At 48.3% G+C, this 19,864-nt stretch overlaps 1 protein-coding gene across 1 annotated transcript in view; it reads left to right on the forward strand.

Moving 5' to 3' along the window:
• Nucleotides 1-19,864, forward strand: part of LARP6 (La ribonucleoprotein 6, translational regulator) — a 70,448-nt gene that overhangs the window by 29,149 nt on the left and 21,435 nt on the right. Inside the window, exon 2 of the mRNA XM_069222365.1 lies at nt 393-603. Within this exon, the coding sequence (XP_069078466.1) occupies nt 393-603 (211 nt within the window). The remainder of the gene's footprint in view (nt 1-392; nt 604-19,864) is intronic.

Genomic DNA, 19,864 nt, shown 5'->3' on the forward strand with positions numbered 1-19,864 from the left:
CTCTGCTTCCAGGGGTGCTGGGGGTAATGCTAAACACTGTGCTGGCTGGTGCTCCACCTCTGCTATAAATTAAATACTAGTGTCTCTGTTGACGGTACAAAGCATGGTACTCCTGTCACACGCTGAGCTTCCACGTTTCTATAGAGCATTACATAAAACTGCTGATGTCTTCCAAGAAGTGCACACCCGTGAACATGTTGCATATTGATCAAGTTCTGGTGGTTACTAAAATTGATCGACATACAGGATCCAACCCCCATACCTCATCAATCTATTGCGTTTCAAAAGTGAAGTATTTACAGAGACTTTGTCTTAAGTAATTAGTGCTTGTGGTTTGGGTTTTTTGTGGTGGTCTTTTGACCTTACCTGTGCGCTCTCTTCTGTTTCTACAGTGGTGCTGCTACAAGTGGAGGAGAGAATGACAATGATGACTTGGACCCGAACTGGAAACCTCCAGAACAGGATCTTATTGAGAAGCTTATAGTACAAATTGAATACTACCTCTCAGATGAGAACCTTGAGAAAGATGCTTTCCTGTTAAAGCATGTCAGACGAAACAAGATGGGCTACGTCAGTGTTAAATTGCTTACATCTTTCAAAAAGGTTTGTTTTTGCTTCATATTTTTCACATTATTATACTATGGGTGCTGCTAGCGGACTTTAACATCTTGGGATATTTGCACGCAGTGTATGCCATAATTGAAACCTGGTTATCGTTTCTGTGCTATGAATCACATTATAAAAATGCATTGAAAAAGCTCTCTTCTTTACGAAGTTGACGGTCTCACTCCAACACTGTTCTACATCATAGTGTTTGCTTAATTGATTGCTCCTCTTCACTGTTTCGGGACTGTATATGTGATTTCTTCACTCAACTGATTGCAAAACGCAGAGTAGCTTCTGCAGTAGGGGTGTGTGTGTTTGTGTGTGTGTGTGTGTTTTTATTTTTTTTATTTTTTTTATTGTTGTAAAGCTCTCGGAAGCAAATGACTAGCTAGATAACTTTTCTAAACCTGTAATGGAGCTTTTGGCTTCAGTTCAAATCAGCTGTTTTGATGGATACTCCTAATCGTACATTTCCCACCTATAGAGTAGTGTCAGTCTGGATCTTTAATTTCTTCATCGGTGCTTGCTGTACCAGTAGGTGGTGCCATATAGCTCTGCAGTGACTTGATATTGCCACAGAACTGAGCCTTTTGGTAAATGCATGTGGGTGGCGCTTATGTCAGCTCCTTTGTTTCCACGCCTTTTGAAGTGGATCCAGAGCGTGACTCCTGATTTATTTTTTATTTATTTTTTCCCTCTTGGTTTTCTGATGGCTTCAAACTTATGGAGGATATGCCCCAAACATACAGCGTCAATCTCTACCAGTGCTTTCAGAGGATAGACTTTCTCTTACAAAAAGAGAACTTTTTTCTCTACTAGTCTGGTTTTATGCTCACTGAATCTTACTTCTGAGCAGTTACACCCATGCCTAATGGGACATGGCCAGCAATATATTGATGGCCTTTCTGGAGGACCTTAGTAACTCACTGGTCAAAATGATCCAAGTATGACACGATACGCAAATTCTTTGTTGCGCACAACTCTGGACACCACCAACTGTACAGGCCATGCCATTGGCACCACTGTGGTGGTTAGAAGGCACACCTTGAGCTCACTGGATTTTAAGGGATGTCCAAATGTCCCTTATGGACATGCGCTTCGATGGATCTGGACTGTTCAGAGAATAGGCCGAATTGGTGCTTAAGCAATTCAGAGACCGTGTTATCGCAGTTCAGTCCACTGGGGTTGTGCCCCCAGCCAGACCATTTCACCAGCAGGGCAAGAAGTTCAAGGAGCTTAATGGCACCTGGTGCAACATCCAGTGCAGCCCTTTTGGAGAAGAGAACATGGGGAAAGCTGAGGCCATTATTAGCAGCAGGAACATTTTATGTTCCAACTCTTGCTCCCTGCAGCAGAAGGACCCAGACTGCTCTGATTTGCTCTCCCTGGTCTGCAACCAAGCAGTAGAGAGGGGTCATGATAACAATATTTCCTCTGCAGCTTAAGAACCATCATGTCTTATTCATGGGTGCCTTCCATTTCATCCTACAGTTGGAATAATCTATCAGAAAAACAAGTTACTTACATCCTGTAATGTTCTTTCTGGTGGATATACGATCTAACCGCAGATTCTTCCTTGCTCTCCCTCCTGTCTTCTTTGGAACGGATGTTTAAACCTCAAACGTCCTGCTGCAGCGCCAAGAAATCCTCGCTATTACTTCAAACCAAATAGTGGATTTTGCACTAGAGGCCAATGGACCGACACAACATAGGCTTGAGGGGATGTCAATAATGGATAATATAGTCCTCAACAATAATCACTATACTCAAAGATCTACACCTCAAAAAACTACACCAGTTTATTAGGAAGAACTGTGAATTTATTTCCCTATATTAACAATGCTAATGTCATGAAAAGAACTCTCGGACATAAATGATAAGTGTAAGGAAATGCCTCCTTGGCATGGTTGCCCCCTGACTTTTTGCCTTTGCTGATGCTATGTTTACAATTGAAAGTGTGCTGAGGCCTGCTAACCAGGCCCCAGCACCAGTGTTCTTTCCCTAACCTGTACTTTTGTATCCACAATTGGCAGACCCTGGCATCCAGATAAGTCCCTTGTAACTGGTACTTCTAGTACCAAGGGCCCTGATGCCAAGGAAGGTCTCTAAGGGCTGCAGCATGTCTTATGCCACCCTGGAGACCTCTCACTCAGCACAGACACCCTGCTTGCCAGCTTGTGTGTGCTAGTGAGGACAAAACGAGTAAGTCGACATGGCACTCCCCTCAGGGTGCCATGCCAGCCTCTCACTGCCTATGCAGTATAGGTAAGACACCCCTCTAGCAGGCCTTACAGCCCTAAGGCAGGGTGCACTATACCATAGGTGAGGGTACCAGTGCATGAGCATGGTACCCCTACAGTGTCTAAACAAAACCTTAGACATTGTAAGTGCAGGGTAGCCATAAGAGTATATGGTCTGGGAGTTTGTCAAACACGAACTCCACAGCACCATAATGGCTACACTGAAAACTGGGAAGTTTGGTATCAAACTTCTCAGCACAATAAATGCACACTGATGCCAGTGTACATTTTATTGTAAAATACACCCCAGAGGGCACCTTAGAGGTGCCCCCTGAAACTTAACCGACTATCTGTGTAGGCTGACTAGTTTTAGCAGCCTGCCACAAACCGAGACATGTTGCTGGCCCCATGGGGAGAGTGCCTTTGTCACTCTGAGGCCAGTAACAAAGCCTGCACTGGGTGGGGATGCTAACACCTCCCCCAGGCAGGAATTGTCACACCTGGCGGTGAGCCTCAAAGGCTCACCTCCTTTGTGCCAACCCAGCAGGACACTCCAGCTAGTGGAGTTGCCCGCCCCCTCCGGCCAGGCCCCACTTTTGGCGGCAAGGCCGGAGAAAATAATGAGAAAAACAAGGAGGAGTCACTGGCCAGTCAGGACAGCCCCTAAGGTGTCCTGAGCTGAGGTGACTCTAACTTTTAGAAATCCTCCATCTTGCAGATGGAGGATTCCCCCAATAGGGTTAGGATTGTGACCCCCTCCCCTTGGGAGGAGGCACAAAGAGGGTGTACCCACCCTCAGGGCTAGTAGCCATTGGCTACTAACCCCCCCAGACCTAAACACGCCCTTAAATTTAGTATTTAAGGGCTACCCTGAACCCTAGAAAATTAGATTCCTGCAAACTACAAGAAGGACTGCCTAGCTGAAAACCCCTGCAGAGGAAGACCAGAAGACGACAACTGCCTTGGCTCCAGAAACTCACCGGCCTGTCTCCTGCCTTCCAAAGAACTCTGCTCCAGCGACGCCTTCCAAGGGACCAGCGACCTCTGACATCCTCTGAGGACTGCCCCTGCTTCGAAACGACAAGAAACTCCCGAGGACAGCGGACCTGCTCCAAGAAAAGCTGCAACTTTGTTTCCAGCAACTTTAAAGAACCCTGCAAGCTCCCCGCAAGAAGCGTGAGACTTGCAACACTGCATCCGGCGACCCCGACTCGGCTGGTGGCGATCCAACACCTCAGGAGGGACCCCAGGACTACTCTAAGACTGTGAGTACAAAAACCTGTCCCCCCTGAGCCCCCACAGCGCCGCCTGCAGAGGGAATCCCGAGGCTTCCCCTGACCGCGACTCTTTGAACCTAAAGTCCCGACGCCTGGGAGAGACCCTGCACCCGCAGCCCCCAGGACCTGAAGGACTGGACTTTCACTGGAGAAGTGACCCCCAGGAGTCCCTCTCCCTTGCCCAAGCGGAGGTTTCCCCGAGGAACCCCCCCCCTTGCCTGCCTGCAGCGCTGAAGAGATCCCGAGATCTCTCATAGACTAACATTGCGAACCCGACGCTTGTTTCTACACTGCACCCGGCCGCCCCCGCGCCGCTGAGGGTGAAATTTCTGTGTGGACTTGTGTCCCCCCCCGGTGCCCTACAAAACCCCCCTGGTCTGCCCTCCGAAGACGCGGGTACTTACCTGCAAGCAGACCGGAACCGGGGCACCCCCTTCTCTCCATTCTAGCCTATGTGTTTTGGGCACCACTTTGAACTCTGCACCTGACCGGCCCTGAGCTGCTGGTGTGGTGACTTTGGGGTTGCTCTGAACCCCCAACGGTGGGCTACCTTGGACCAAGAACTAAGCCCTGTAAGTGTCTTACTTACCTGGTTAACCTAACAAATACTTACCTCCCCTAGGAACTGTGAAAATTGCACTGTGTCCACTTTTAAAACAGCTATTTGTGAATAACTTGAAAAGTATACATGCAATTTTGATGATTTGAAGTTCCTAAAGTACTTACCTGCAATACCTTTCGAATGAGATATTGCATGTAAAATTTGAACCTGTGGTTCTTAAAATAAACTAAGAAAGGATATTTTTCTATACAAAAACCTATTGGCTGGATTTGTCTCTGAGTGTGTGTACCTCATTTATTGTCTATGTGTATGTACAACAAATGCTTAACACTACTCCTTGGATAAGCCTACTGCTCGACCACACTACCACAAAATAGAGCATTAGTATTATCTATTTTTACCACTATTTTACCTCTAAGGGGAACCCTTGGATTCTGTGCATGCTATTCCTTACTTTGAAATAGCACATACAGAGCCAACTTCCTACATTGGTGGATCAGCGGTGGGGTACAAGACTTTGCATTTGCTGGACTACTCAGCCAATACCTGATCACACGACAAATTCCAAAATTGTCATTAGAAATTGATTTTTGCAATTTGAAATTTTTCTAAATTCTTAAAAGTCCTGCTAGGGCCTTGTGTGTTAAGTCCCTGTTTAGCATTGTCTTTTTAGAGTTTAAAAGTTTGTTAAAAGTTTGAATTAGATCCTAGAAACAGTTTTAGATTCTTAAAGTATTCCAACTCTTAGCAGAATAATGTCTGATACAGAGATGCAGGTGGTGGAACTCGACACCACACCTTACCTCCATCTTAAGATGAGGGAGCTAAGGTCTCTCTGTAATATCAAAAAAATAACCATTGGCTCCAGACCTACCAAAATTCAGCTCCAGGAGCTGTTGGCAGAGTTTGAAAAAGCCAACCCCTCTGATGATGACCTCACAGAGGAAGAAATTAGTGACTTGGAGGCCAATGTCCCTCCTCCAGTCCTAAATAGGGAGAACAGGACCCCTCAAGTCCTGTCTCCAACTGTGTTAGTCAGAAATAGTGAGTCCCTCACAGGAGGGTCCCACATTTCTGAAATCACTGAGGATGCTCTCAGTGAAGATGACCTCCTGTTAGCCAGGATGGCCAAAAGATTGGCTTTAGAGAGACAGCTCCTAGCCATAGAAAGGGAAAGACAAGAGATGGGCCTAGGACCCATCAATGGTGGCAGCAATATAAATAGGGTCAGAGATACTCCTGACATGTTAAAAATCCCCAAAGGGATTGTGACAAAATATGAAGATGGTGATGACATCACCAAGTGGTTCACAGCTTTTGAGAGGGCTTGTGTAACCAGAAAAGTGAACAGATCTCACTGGGGTGCTCTCCTTTGGGAAATGTTCACTGGAAAGTGTAGGGATAGACTCCTCACACTCTCTGGAAAAGATGCAGAATCTTATGACCTCATGAAGGGTACCCTGATTGAGGGCTTTGGATTCTCCACTGAGGAGTACAGGATTAGGTTCAGGGGGGCTCAAAAATCCTCGAGCCAGACCTGGGTTGACTTTGTTGACTACTCAGTGAAAACACTAGATGGTTGGATTCAAGGCAGTGGTGTAAGTAATTATGATGGGCTGTACAATTTATTTGTGAAAGAACACCTATTGAGTAATTGTTTCAATGATAAACTGCATCAGCATCTGGTAGACCTAGGACCAATTTCTCCCCAAGAATTGGGAAAGAAGGCGGACCATTGGGTCAAGACAAGGGTGTCCAAGACTTCAACAGGGGGTGACCAAAAGAAAGGGGTCACAAAGACTCCCCAGGGGAAGGGTGATGAGACAACCAAAACTAAAAATAGTAAAGAGTCTTCTACAGGCCCCCAAAAACCTGCACAGGAGGGTGGGCCCAGAGCCTCTTCACAAAACAATGGGTACAAGGGTAAAAACTTTGATCCCAAAAAGGCCTGGTGTCATAGCTGTAAACAGCATGGACACCAAACTGGAGACAAGGCCTGTCCCAAGAAAGGTTCCACTCCAAACTCCCATCCAGGTAACACTGGTATGGCTAGTCTCCAAGTGGGATCAACAGTGTGCCCAGAGCAAATCAGGGTCCACACTGAAGCTATTCTAGTTTCTGAGGGTGGGGTGGATTTAGCCACACTAGCTGTCTGGCCGCCTAACATGCAAAAATACAGACAGCAACTCTTAATTAATGGGACTAGAATAGAGGGCCTGAGGGATACAGGTGCCAGTGTCACCATGGTGACAGAGAAACTGGTTTCCCCTGGCCAATACCTGACTGGAAAAACTTACACAGTCACCAACGCTGACAATCAGAGAAAAGTACATCCCATGGCAATGGTTACTTTAGAATGGGGAGGGGTCAATGGCCTGAAACAGGTGGTGGTCTCCTCAAATATCCCAGTGGACTGTCTGCTTGGAAATGACCTGGAGTCCTCAGCATGGGCTGAGGTAGAACTAAAAACCCATGCAGCAATGCTGGGTATCCCTGAACTGGTGTGTGTGAAAACAAGAGCACAGTGCAAGGCACAGGGTGAACAAGTAGAGCTGGAGTCTGAAAGAATGGCCCAGCCTACCAAGAGAACAGGAAAGTCAGTTGGGAAACCAACTACAACACAGCAAAAGAAAGGGAACCTCTCTTCTCAGGAAGAAGTTCTGCCCTCTGAGGGAACTGAGCCTTTGGAGCTTGAACCTTATCAGGTTGAGCTCTTAGGCCCAGGGGGACCCTCAAGGGAGGAGCTGTGTAAGGGACAAGAAACCTGTCCCTCTCTTGAAGGCCTTAGGCAGCAAGCTGCTGAAGAGTCCAAAGGCAAGAAAAATGGAACGCATAGGGTCTATTGGGAGGATGGACTCCTGTACACTGAGGCCAGAGACCCCAAACCTGGTGCCACTAGGAGAGTGGTAGTGCCTCAGCTGTTCAGGAAGTTCATCCTAACATTGGCCCATGACATTCCCCTTGCTGGACATTTGGGACAAACCAAGACGTGGGAGAGGTTAGTCAACCACTTCTACTGGCCCAATATGTCCAACATGTGTAAGGAAATGCCTCCTTGGCATGGTTGCCACCTGACTTTTTGCCTTTGCTGATGCTATGTTTACAATTGAAAGTGTGCTGAGGCCTGCTAACCAGGCCCCAGCACCAGTGTTCTTTCCCTAACCTGTACTTTTGTATCCACAATTGGCAGACCCTGGCATCCAGATAAGTCCCTTGTAACTGGTACTTCTAGTACCAAGGGCCCTGATGCCAAGGAAGGTCTCTAAGGGCTGCAGCATGTCTTATGCCACCCTGGAGACCTCTCACTCAGCACAGACACACTGCTTGCCAGCTTGTGTGTGCTGGTGAGGACAAAACGAGTAAGTCGACATGGCACTCCCCTCAGGGTGCCATGCCAGCCTCTCACTGCCTATGCAGTATAGGTAAGACACCCCTCTAGCAGGCCTTACAGCCCTAAGGCAGGGTGCACTATACCATAGGTGAGGGTACCAGTGCATGAGCATGGTACCCCTACAGTGTCTAAACCAAACATTAGACACTGTAAGTGCAGGGTAGCCATAAGAGTATATGGTCTGGGAGTCTGTCAAACACGAACTCCACAGCACCATAATGGCTACACTGAAAACTGGGAAGTTTGGTATCAAACGTCTCAGCACAATAAATGCACACTGATGCCAGTGTACATTTTATTGTAAAATACACCACAGAGGGCACCTTAGAGGTGCCCCCTGAAACTTAACCGACTATCTGTGTAGGCTGACTAGTTCCAGCAGCCTGCCACACTAGAGACATGTTGCTGGCCCCATGGGGAGAGTGCCTTTGTCACTCTGAGGCCAGTAACAAAGCCTGCACTGGGTGGAGATGCTAACACCTCCCCCAGGCAGGAGCTGTAACACCTGGCGGTGAGCCTCAAAGGCTCACCCCTTTGTCACAGCACCGCAGGACACTCCAGCTAGTGGAGTTGCCCGCCCCCTCCGGCCCCGGCCCCCACTTTTGGCGGCAAGGCCGGAGAAAATAATGAGAATAACAAGGAGGAGTCACTGGCCAGTCAGGACAGCCCCTAAGGTGTCCTGAGCTGAGGTGACTCTAACTTTTAGAAATCCTCCATCTTGCAGATGGAGGATTCCCCCAATAGGGTTAGGATTGTGACCCCCTCCCGTTGGGAGGAGGCACAAAGAGGGGGTACCCACCCTCAGGGCTAGTAGCCATTGGCTACTAACCCCCCAGACCTAAACACGCCCTTAAATTTAGTATTTAAGGGCTACCCTGAACCCTAGAAAATGAGATTCCTGCAACTACAAGAAGAAGGACTGCCTAGCTGAAAACCCCTGCAGCGGAAGACCAGAAGACGACAACTGCCTTGGCTCCAGAAACTCACCGGCCTGTCTCCTGCCTTCCAAAGATCCTGCTCCAGCGACGCCTTCCAAAGGGACCAGCGACCTCGACATCCTCTGAGGACTGCCCCTGCTTCGAAAAGACAAGAAACTCCCGAGGACAGCGGACCTGCTCCAAGAAAAGCTGCAACTTTGTTTCCAGCAGCTTTAAAGAACCCTGCAAGTTCCCCGCAAGAAGCGTGAGACTTGCAACACTGCACCCGGCGACCCCGACTCGGCTGGTGGCGATCCAACACCTCAGGAGGGACCCCAGGACTACTCTGATACTGTGAGTACCAAAACCTGTCCCCCCTGAGCCCCCACAGCGCCGCCTGCAGAGGGAATCCCGAGGCTTCCCCTGACCGCGACTCTTTGAACCTAAAGTCCCGACGCCTGGGAGAGACCCTGCACCCGCAGCCCCCAGGACCTGAAGGACCGGACTTCCACGGGAGAAGTGACCCCCAGGAGTCCCTCTCCCTTACCCAAGTGGAGGTTTCCCCGAGGAATCCCCCCCTTGCCTGCCTGCAGCGCTGAAGAGATCCCGAGATCTCTCATAGACTAACATTGCGAACCCGACGCCTGTTCCTACACTGCACCCGGCCGCCCCCGCGCTGCTGAGGGTGAAATCTCTGTGTGGACTTGTGTCCCCCCCGGTGCCCTACAAAACCCCCCTGGTCTGCCCTCCGAAGACGCGGGTACTTACCTGCAAGCAGACCGGAACCGGGGCACCCCCTTCTCTCCATTCTAGCCTATGTGTTTTGGGCACCACTTTGAACTCTGCACCTGACCGGCCCTGAGCTGCTGGTGTGGTGACTTTGGGGTTGCTCTGAACCCCCAACGGTGGGCTACCTTGGACCAAGAACTGAACCCTGTAAGTGTCTTACTTACCTGGTAAAACTAACAAAAACTTACCTCCCCCAGGAACTGTGAAAATTGCACTAAGTGTCCACTTTTAAAACAGCTATTTGTCAATAACTTGAAAAGTATACATGCAATTTTGATGATTTGAAGTTCCTAAAGTACTTACCTGCAATACCTTTCGAATGAGATATTACATGTAGAATTTGAACCTGTGGTTCTTAAAATAAACTAAGAAAAGATATTTTTCTATATAAAAACCTATTGGCTGGATTTGTCTCTGAGTGTGTGTACCTCATTTATTGTCTATGTGTATGTACAACAAATGCTTAACACTACTCCTTGGATAAGCCTACTGCTCGACCACACTACCACAAAATAGAGCATTAGTATTATCTCTTTTTACCACTATTTTACCTCTAAGGGGAACCCTTGGACTCTGTGCATGCTATTCCTTACTTTGAAATAGCACATACAGAGCCAACTTCCTACATTGGTGGATCAGCGGTGGGGTACAAGACTTTGCATTTGCTGGACTACTCAGCCAATACCTGATCACACGACAAATTCCAAAATTGTCATTAGAAATTCATTTTTGCAATTTGAAATTTTTCTAAATTCTAAAAGTCCTGCTAGGGCCTTGTGTTAGTCCCTGTTAGCATTCCTTTTTAGAGTTTAAAAGTTTGTTAAAAGTTTGAATTAGATTCTAGAACTAGTTTTAGTTTCTCAAAAAGTATTCCAACTTTTAGAAGCAAAATGTCTAGCACAGATGTGACTGTGGTGGAACTCGACACCACACCTTACCTCCATCTTAAGATGAGGGAGCTAAGGTCACTCTGTAAAATAAAGAAAATAACAATGGGCCCCAAACCTACCAAAATACAGCTCCAGGAGCTTTTGGCAGAGTTTGAAAAGGCCAACCCCTCTGAGGGTGGCAACTCAGAGGAAGAGGATAGTGACTTGGAGGAAAATTCCCCCCTACCAGTCCTATCTAGGGAGAACAGGGTCCCTCAAACCCTGACTCCAAAAATAATAGTCAGAGATGCTGGTTCCCTCACAGGAGAGACCAACACCTCTGAAATCACTGAGGATAACTCCAGTGAAGAGGACATCCAGTTAGCCAGGATGGCCAAAAGATTGGCTTTGGAAAGGCAGATCCTAGCCATAGAGAGGGAAAGACAAGAGATGGGCCTAGGACCCATCAATGGTGGCAGCAACATAAATAGGGTCAGAGATTCTCCTGACATGGTGAAAATCCCTAAAGGGATTGTAACTAAATATGAAGATGGTGATGACATCACCAAATGGTTCACAGCTTTTGAGAGGGCTTGTGTAACCAGAAAAGTGAACAGATCTCACTGGGGTGCTCTCCTTTGGGAAATGTTCACAGGAAAGTGTAGGGATAGACTCCTCACACTCTCTGGACAAGATGCAGAATCTTATGACCTCATGAAGGGTACCCTGATTGAGGGCTTTGGATTCTCCACTGAGGAGTATAGGATTAGATTCAGGGGGGCTCAAAAATCCTCGAGCCAGACCTGGGTTGACTTTGTAGACTACTCAGTAAAAACACTAGATGGTTGGATTCAAGGCAGTGGTGTAAGTAATTATGATGGGCTGTACAATTTATTTGTGAAAGAACACCTGTTAAGTAATTGTTTCAATGATAAACTGCATCAGCATCTGGTAGACCTAGGACCAATTTCTCCCCAAGAATTGGGAAAGAAGGCGGACCATTGGGTCAAGACAAGGGTGTCCAAGACTTCAACAGGGGGTGACCAAAAGAAAGGGGTCACAAAGACTCCCCAGGGGAAGGGTGATGAGACAACCAAAACTAAAAATAGTAAAGAGTCTTCTACAGGCCCCCAAAAACCTGCACAGGAGGGTGGGCCCAGAGCCTCTTCACAAAACAATGGGTACAAGGGTAAAAACTTTGATCCCAAAAAGGCCTGGTGTCATAACTGTAAACAGCATGGACACCAAACTGGAGACAAGGCCTGTCCCAAGAAAGGTTCCACTCCAAACTCCCATCCAGGTAACACTGGTATGGCTAGTCTCCAAGTGGGATCAACAGTGTGCCCAGAGCAAATCAGGGTCCACACTGAAGCTACTCTAGTTTCTGAGGGTGGGGTGGATTTAGCCACACTAGCTGTCTGGCCGCCTAACATGCAAAAATACAGACAGCAACTCTTAATTAATGGGACTAGAATAGAGGGCCTGAGGGATACAGGTGCCAGTGTCACCATGGTGACAGAGAAACTGGTTTCCCCTGGCCAATACCTGACTGGAAAAACTTACACAGTCACCAACGCTGACAATCAGAGAAAAGTACATCCCATGGCAATGGTTACTTTAGAATGGGGAGGGGTCAATGGCCTGAAACAGGTGGTGGTCTCCTCAAATATCCCAGTGGACTGTCTGCTTGGAAATGACCTGGAGTCCTCAGCATGGGCTGAGGTAGAACTAAAAACCCATGCAGCAATGCTGGGCATCCCTGAACTGGTGTGTGTGAAAACAAGAGCACAATGCAAGGCACAGGGTGAACAAGTAGAGCTGGAGTCTGGAAGAATGGCCCAGCCTACCAAGAGGAAAGGAAAGTCAGTTGGGAAACCAACTGCAACACAGCAAAAGAAAGGGAACCTCTCTTCTCAGGAAGAAGTTCTGCCCTCTGAGGGAACTGAGCCTTTGGAGCTTGAACCTTATCAGGTTGAGCTCTTAGGCCCAGGGGGACCCTCAAGGGAAGAGCTGTGTAAGGGACAAGAAACCTGTCCCTCTCTTGAAGGCCTTAGGCAGCAAGCTGCTGAAGAGTCCAAGGGCAAGAAAAATGGAACACATAGGGTCTATTGGGAAGATGGACTCCTGTACACTGAGGCCAGAGACCCCAAACCTGGTGCCACTAGGAGAGTGGTAGTGCCTCAGCTGTTCAGAGAGTTCATCCTAACATTGGCCCATGACATTCCCCTTGCTGGACATTTGGGACAAACCAAGACGTGGGAGAGGCTAGTCAACCACTTCTACTGGCCCAATATGTCCAACATGGTTAAGGAGTTTTGCCTCTCCTGCCCCACCTGTCAAGCCAGTGGTAAGACAGGTGGGCATCCAAAGGCCCCCCTCATTCCACTTCCAGTGGTGGGGGTTCCCTTTGAAAGAGTGGGTGTGGACATAGTTGGTCCACTAGAACCTCCCACAGCCTCAGGAAATATGTATATCCTGGTAGTAGTGGATCATGCTACCAGGTATCCTGAAGCTATTCCCCTTAGGTCGACTACTGCCCCTGCAGTAGCCAAGGCCCTCATTGGTATCTTTACCAGAGTGGGTTTCCCTAAGGAGGTGGTGTCTGACAGAGGTACCAACTTCATGTCAGCATACCTGAAACATATGTGGAATGAGTGTGGAGTGACTTATAAATTCACTACACCTTACCATCCACAAACTAATGGCTTAGTTGAGAGATTCAACAAGACATTAAAGGGCATGATCATGGGGCTCCCAGAAAAACTCAAAAGGAGATGGGATGTCCTCCTGCCATGTCTGCTTTTCGCTTACAGGGAGGTACCACAGAAGGGAGTAGGGTTCTCACCCTTTGAACTTCTGTTTGGTCATCCTGTAAGGGGACCACTTGCCCTTGTTAAAGAAGGCTGGGAGAGACCTCTCCATGAGCCTAAACAGGACATAGTGGACTATGTACTTGGCCTTCGCTCTAGAATGGCAGAGTACATGGAAAAGGCAACCAAAAACCTTGAGGCCAGCCAACAGCTCCAGAAGTTTTGGTATGACCAAAAGGCTGCACTGGTTGAGTTCCAACCAGGGCAGAAAGTCTGGGTTCTGGAGCCTGTGGCTCCCAGGGCACTCCAGGACAAATGGAGTGGCCCTTACCCAGTGCTAGAGAGGAAGAGTCAGGTCACCTACCTGGTGGACCTGGGCACAAGCAGGAGCCCCAAGAGGGTGATCCATGTGAACCGCCTTAAGCTCTTCCATGACAGGGCTGATGTGAATCTGTTGATGGTAACAGATGAGGATCAGGAGGCAGAGAGTGAACCTCTCCCTGATCTTCTGTCATCAGACCCAAAAGATGGCACAGTAGATGGAGTGATCTACTCAGACACCCTCTCTGGCCAACAGCAAGCTGATTGTAGGAGAGTCCTACAACAGTTTCCTGAACTCTTCTCCTTAACCCCTGGTCAGACACACCTGTGTACCCATGATGTGGACACAGGAGACAGCATGCCTGTCAAAAACAAAATCTTTAGACAGTCTGACCATGTTAAGGAAAGCATCAAGGTGGAAGTCCACAAGATGCTGGAATTGGGAGTAATTGAGCGCTCTGACAGCCCCTGGGCTAGCCCAGTGGTCTTAGTCCCCAAACCTCACACCAAAGATGGAAAGAAAGAGATGAGGTTTTGTGTGGACTACAGAGGGCTCAATTCTGTCACCAAGACAGATGCTCATCCAATTCCTAGAGCTGATGAGCTCATAGACAAATTAGGTGCTGCCAAATTCCTAAGTACCTTTGACTTGACAGCAGGGTACTGGCAAATAAAAATGGCACCTGGAGCAAAAGAGAAAACAGCATTCTCCACACCTGATGGGCATTATCAGTTTACTGTTATGCCCTTTGGTTTAAAGAATGCCCCTGCCACCTTCCAAAGGTTGGTGAATCAAGTCCTTGCTGGCTTGGAGTCCTTTAGCACAGCTTATCTTGATGATATTGCTGTCTTTAGCTCCACCTGGCAGGATCACCTGGTCCACCTGAAGAAGGTTTTGAAGGCTCTGCAATCTGCAGGCCTCTCTATCAAGGCATCCAAATGCCAGATAGGGCAGGGAACTGTGGTTTACTTGGGCCACCTTGTAGGTGGAGGCCAAGTTCAGCCACTCCAACCCAAGATCCAGACTATTCTGGACTGGGTAGCTCCAAAAACCCAGACTCAAGTCAGGGCATTCCTTGGCTTAACTGGGTATTACAGGAGGTTTGTGAAGGGATATGGATCCATTGTGACAGCCCTCACTGAACTCACCTCCAAGAAAATGCCCAAGAAAGTGAACTGGACTGTGGAATGCCAACAGGCCTTTGACACCCTGAAACAAGCAATGTGCTCAGCACCAGTTCTAAAAGCTCCAGATTATTCTAAGCAGTTCATTGTGCAGACTGATGCCTCTGAACATGGGATAGGGGCAGTTTTGTCCCAAACAAATGATGATGGCCTTGACCAGCCTGTTGCTTTCATTAGCAGGAGGTTACTCCCCAGGGAGCAGCGTTGGAGTGCCATTGAGAGGGAGGCCTTTGCTGTGGTTTGGTCCCTGAAGAAGCTGAGACCATACCTCTTTGGGACTCACTTCCTAGTTCAAACTGACCACAGACCTCTCAAATGGCTGATGCAAATGAAAGGTGAAAATCCTAAACTGTTGAGGTGGTCCATCTCCCTACAGGGAATGGACTTTATAGTGGAACACAGACCTGGGACTGCCCATGCCAATGCAGATGGCCTTTCCAGGTTCTTCCACTTAGAAAATGAAGACTCTCTTGGGAAAGGTTAGTCTCATCCTCTTTCGTTTGGGGGGGGGGGTTGTGTAAGGAAATGCCTCCTTGGCATGGTTGCCACCTGACTTTTTGCCTTTGCTGATGCTATGTTTACAATTGAAAGTGTGCTGAGGCCTGCTAACCAGGCCCCAGCACCAGTGTTCTTTCCCTAACCTGTACTTTTGTATCCACAATTGGCAGACCCTGGCATCCAGATAAGTCCCTTGTAACTGGTACTTCTAGTACCAAGGGCCCTGATGCCAAGGAAGGTCTCTAAGGGCTGCAGCATGTCTTATGCCACCCTGGAGACCTCTCACTCAGCACAGACACACTGCTTGCCAGCTTGTGTGTGCTGGTGAGGACAAAACGAGTAAGTCGACATGGCACTCCCCTCAGGGTGCCATGCCAGCCTCTCACTGCCTATGCAGTATAGGTAAGACACCCCTCTAGCAGGCCTTACAGCCCTAAGGCAGGGTGCACTATACCATAGGTGAGGGTACCAGTGCATGAGCATGGTACCCCTACAGTGTCTAAACCAAACATTAGACACTGTAAGTGCAGGGTAGCCATAAGAGTATATGGTCTGGGAGTCTGTCAAACACGAACTCCACAGCACCATAATGGCTACACTGAAAACTGGGAAGTTTGGTATCAAACGTCTCAGCACAATAAATGCACACTGATGCCAGTGTACATTTTATTGTAAAATACACCACAGAGGGCACCTTAGAGGTGCCCCCTGAAACTTAACCGACTATCTGTGTAGGCTGACTAGTTCCAGCAGCCTGCCACACTAGAGACATGTTGCTGGCCCCATGGGGAGAGTGCCTTTGTCACTCTGAGGCCAGTAACAAAGCCTGCACTGGGTGGAGATGCTAACACCTCCCCCAGGCAGGAGCTGTAACACCTGGCGGTGAGCCTCAAAGGCTCACCCCTTTGTCACAGCACCGCAGGACACTCCAGCTAGTGGAGTTGCCCGCCCCCTCCGGCCCCGGCCCCCACTTTTGGCGGCAAGGCCAGAGAAAATAATGAGAATAACAAGGAGGAGTCACTGGCCAGTCAGGACAGCCCCTAAGGTGTCCTGAGCTGAGGTGACTCTAACTTTTAGAAATCCTCCATCTTGCAGATGGAGGATTCCCCCAATAGGGTTAGGATTGTGACCCCCTCCCGTTGGGAGGAGGCACAAAGAGGGGGTACCCACCCTCAGGGCTAGTAGCCATTGGCTACTAACCCCCCAGACCTAAACACGCCCTTAAATTTAGTATTTAAGGGCTACCCTGAACCCTAGAAAATGAGATTCCTGCAACTACAAGAAGAAGGACTGCCTAGCTGAAAACCCCTGCAGCGGAAGACCAGAAGACGACAACTGCCTTGGCTCCAGAAACTCACCGGCCTGTCTCCTGCCTTCCAAAGATCCTGCTCCAGCGACGCCTTCCAAAGGGACCAGCGACCTCGACATCCTCTGAGGACTGCCCCTGCTTCGAAAAGACAAGAAACTCCCGAGGACAGCGGACCTGCTCCAAGAAAAGCTGCAACTTTGTTTCCAGCAGCTTTAAAGAACCCTGCAAGTTCCCCGCAAGAAGCGTGAGACTTGCAACACTGCACCCGGCGACCCCGACTCGGCTGGTGGCGATCCAACACCTCAGGAGGGACCCCAGGACTACTCTGATACTGTGAGTACCAAAACCTGTCCCCCCTGAGCCCCCACAGCGCCGCCTGCAGAGGGAATCCCGAGGCTTCCCCTGACCGCGACTCTTTGAACCTAAAGTCCCGACGCCTGGGAGAGACCCTGCACCCGCAGCCCCCAGGACCTGAAGGACCGGACTTCCACGGGAGAAGTGACCCCCAGGAGTCCCTCTCCCTTACCCAAGTGGAGGTTTCCCCGAGGAATCCCCCCCTTGCCTGCCTGCAGCGCTGAAGAGATCCCGAGATCTCTCATAGACTAACATTGCGAACCCGACGCCTGTTCCTACACTGCACCCGGCCGCCCCCGCGCTGCTGAGGGTGAAATCTCTGTGTGGACTTGTGTCCCCCCCGGTGCCCTACAAAACCCCCCTGGTCTGCCCTCCGAAGACGCGGGTACTTACCTGCAAGCAGACCGGAACCGGGGCACCCCCTTCTCTCCATTCTAGCCTATGTGTTTTGGGCACCACTTTGAACTCTGCACCTGACCGGCCCTGAGCTGCTGGTGTGGTGACTTTGGGGTTGCTCTGAACCCCCAACGGTGGGCTACCTTGGACCAAGAACTGAACCCTGTAAGTGTCTTACTTACCTGGTAAAACTAACAAAAACTTACCTCCCCCAGGAACTGTGAAAATTGCACTAAGTGTCCACTTTTAAAACAGCTATTTGTCAATAACTTGAAAAGTATACATGCAATTTTGATGATTTGAAGTTCCTAAAGTACTTACCTGCAATACCTTTCGAATGAGATATTACATGTAGAATTTGAACCTGTGGTTCTTAAAATAAACTAAGAAAAGATATTTTTCTATATAAAAACCTATTGGCTGGATTTGTCTCTGAGTGTGTGTACCTCATTTATTGTCTATGTGTATGTACAACAAATGCTTAACACTACTCCTTGGATAAGCCTACTGCTCGACCACACTACCACAAAATAGAGCATTAGTATTATCTCTTTTTACCACTATTTTACCTCTAAGGGGAACCCTTGGACTCTGTGCATGCTATTCCTTACTTTGAAATAGCACATACAGAGCCAACTTCCTACATTGGTGGATCAGCGGTGGGGTACAAGACTTTGCATTTGCTGGACTACTCAGCCAATACCTGATCACACGACAAATTCCAAAATTGTCATTAGAAATTCATTTTTGCAATTTGAAATTTTTCTAAATTCTAAAAGTCCTGCTAGGGCCTTGTGTTAGTCCCTGTTAGCATTCCTTTTTAGAGTTTAAAAGTTTGTTAAAAGTTTGAATTAGATTCTAGAACTAGTTTTAGTTTCTCAAAAAGTATTCCAACTTTTAGAAGCAAAATGTCTAGCACAGATGTGACTGTGGTGGAACTCGACACCACACCTTACCTCCATCTTAAGATGAGGGAGCTAAGGTCACTCTGTAAAATAAAGAAAATAACAATGGGCCCCAAACCTACCAAAATACAGCTCCAGGAGCTTTTGGCAGAGTTTGAAAAGGCCAACCCCTCTGAGGGTGGCAACTCAGAGGAAGAGGATAGTGACTTGGAGGAAAATTCCCCCCTACCAGTCCTATCTAGGGAGAACAGGGTCCCTCAAACCCTGACTCCAAAAATAATAGTCAGAGATGCTGGTTCCCTCACAGGAGAGACCAACACCTCTGAAATCACTGAGGATAACTCCAGTGAAGAGGACATCCAGTTAGCCAGGATGGCCAAAAGATTGGCTTTGGAAAGGCAGATCCTAGCCATAGAGAGGGAAAGACAAGAGATGGGCCTAGGACCCATCAATGGTGGCAGCAACATAAATAGGGTCAGAGATTCTCCTGACATGGTGAAAATCCCTAAAGGGATTGTAACTAAATATGAAGATGGTGATGACATCACCAAATGGTTCACAGCTTTTGAGAGGGCTTGTGTAACCAGAAAAGTGAACAGATCTCACTGGGGTGCTCTCCTTTGGGAAATGTTCACAGGAAAGTGTAGGGATAGACTCCTCACACTCTCTGGACAAGATGCAGAATCTTATGACCTCATGAAGGGTACCCTGATTGAGGGCTTTGGATTCTCCACTGAGGAGTATAGGATTAGATTCAGGGGGGCTCAAAAATCCTCGAGCCAGACCTGGGTTGACTTTGTAGACTACTCAGTAAAAACACTAGATGGTTGGATTCAAGGCAGTGGTGTAAGTAATTATGATGGGCTGTACAATTTATTTGTGAAAGAACACCTGTTAAGTAATTGTTTCAATGATAAACTGCATCAGCATCTGGTAGACCTAGGACCAATTTCTCCCCAAGAATTGGGAAAGAAGGCGGACCATTGGGTCAAGACAAGGGTGTCCAAGACTTCAACAGGGGGTGACCAAAAGAAAGGGGTCACAAAGACTCCCCAGGGGAAGGGTGATGAGACAACCAAAACTAAAAATAGTAAAGAGTCTTCTACAGGCCCCCAAAAACCTGCACAGGAGGGTGGGCCCAGAGCCTCTTCACAAAACAATGGGTACAAGGGTAAAAACTTTGATCCCAAAAAGGCCTGGTGTCATAACTGTAAACAGCATGGACACCAAACTGGAGACAAGGCCTGTCCCAAGAAAGGTTCCACTCCAAACTCCCATCCAGGTAACACTGGTATGGCTAGTCTCCAAGTGGGATCAACAGTGTGCCCAGAGCAAATCAGGGTCCACACTGAAGCTACTCTAGTTTCTGAGGGTGGGGTGGATTTAGCCACACTAGCTGTCTGGCCGCCTAACATGCAAAAATACAGACAGCAAC

The sequence above is a fragment of the Pleurodeles waltl genome, chromosome 3_1 (genome assembly GCF_031143425.1).
Source record: "Pleurodeles waltl isolate 20211129_DDA chromosome 3_1, aPleWal1.hap1.20221129, whole genome shotgun sequence".
Classification (NCBI taxonomy): domain Eukaryota; kingdom Metazoa; phylum Chordata; class Amphibia; order Caudata; family Salamandridae; genus Pleurodeles; species Pleurodeles waltl.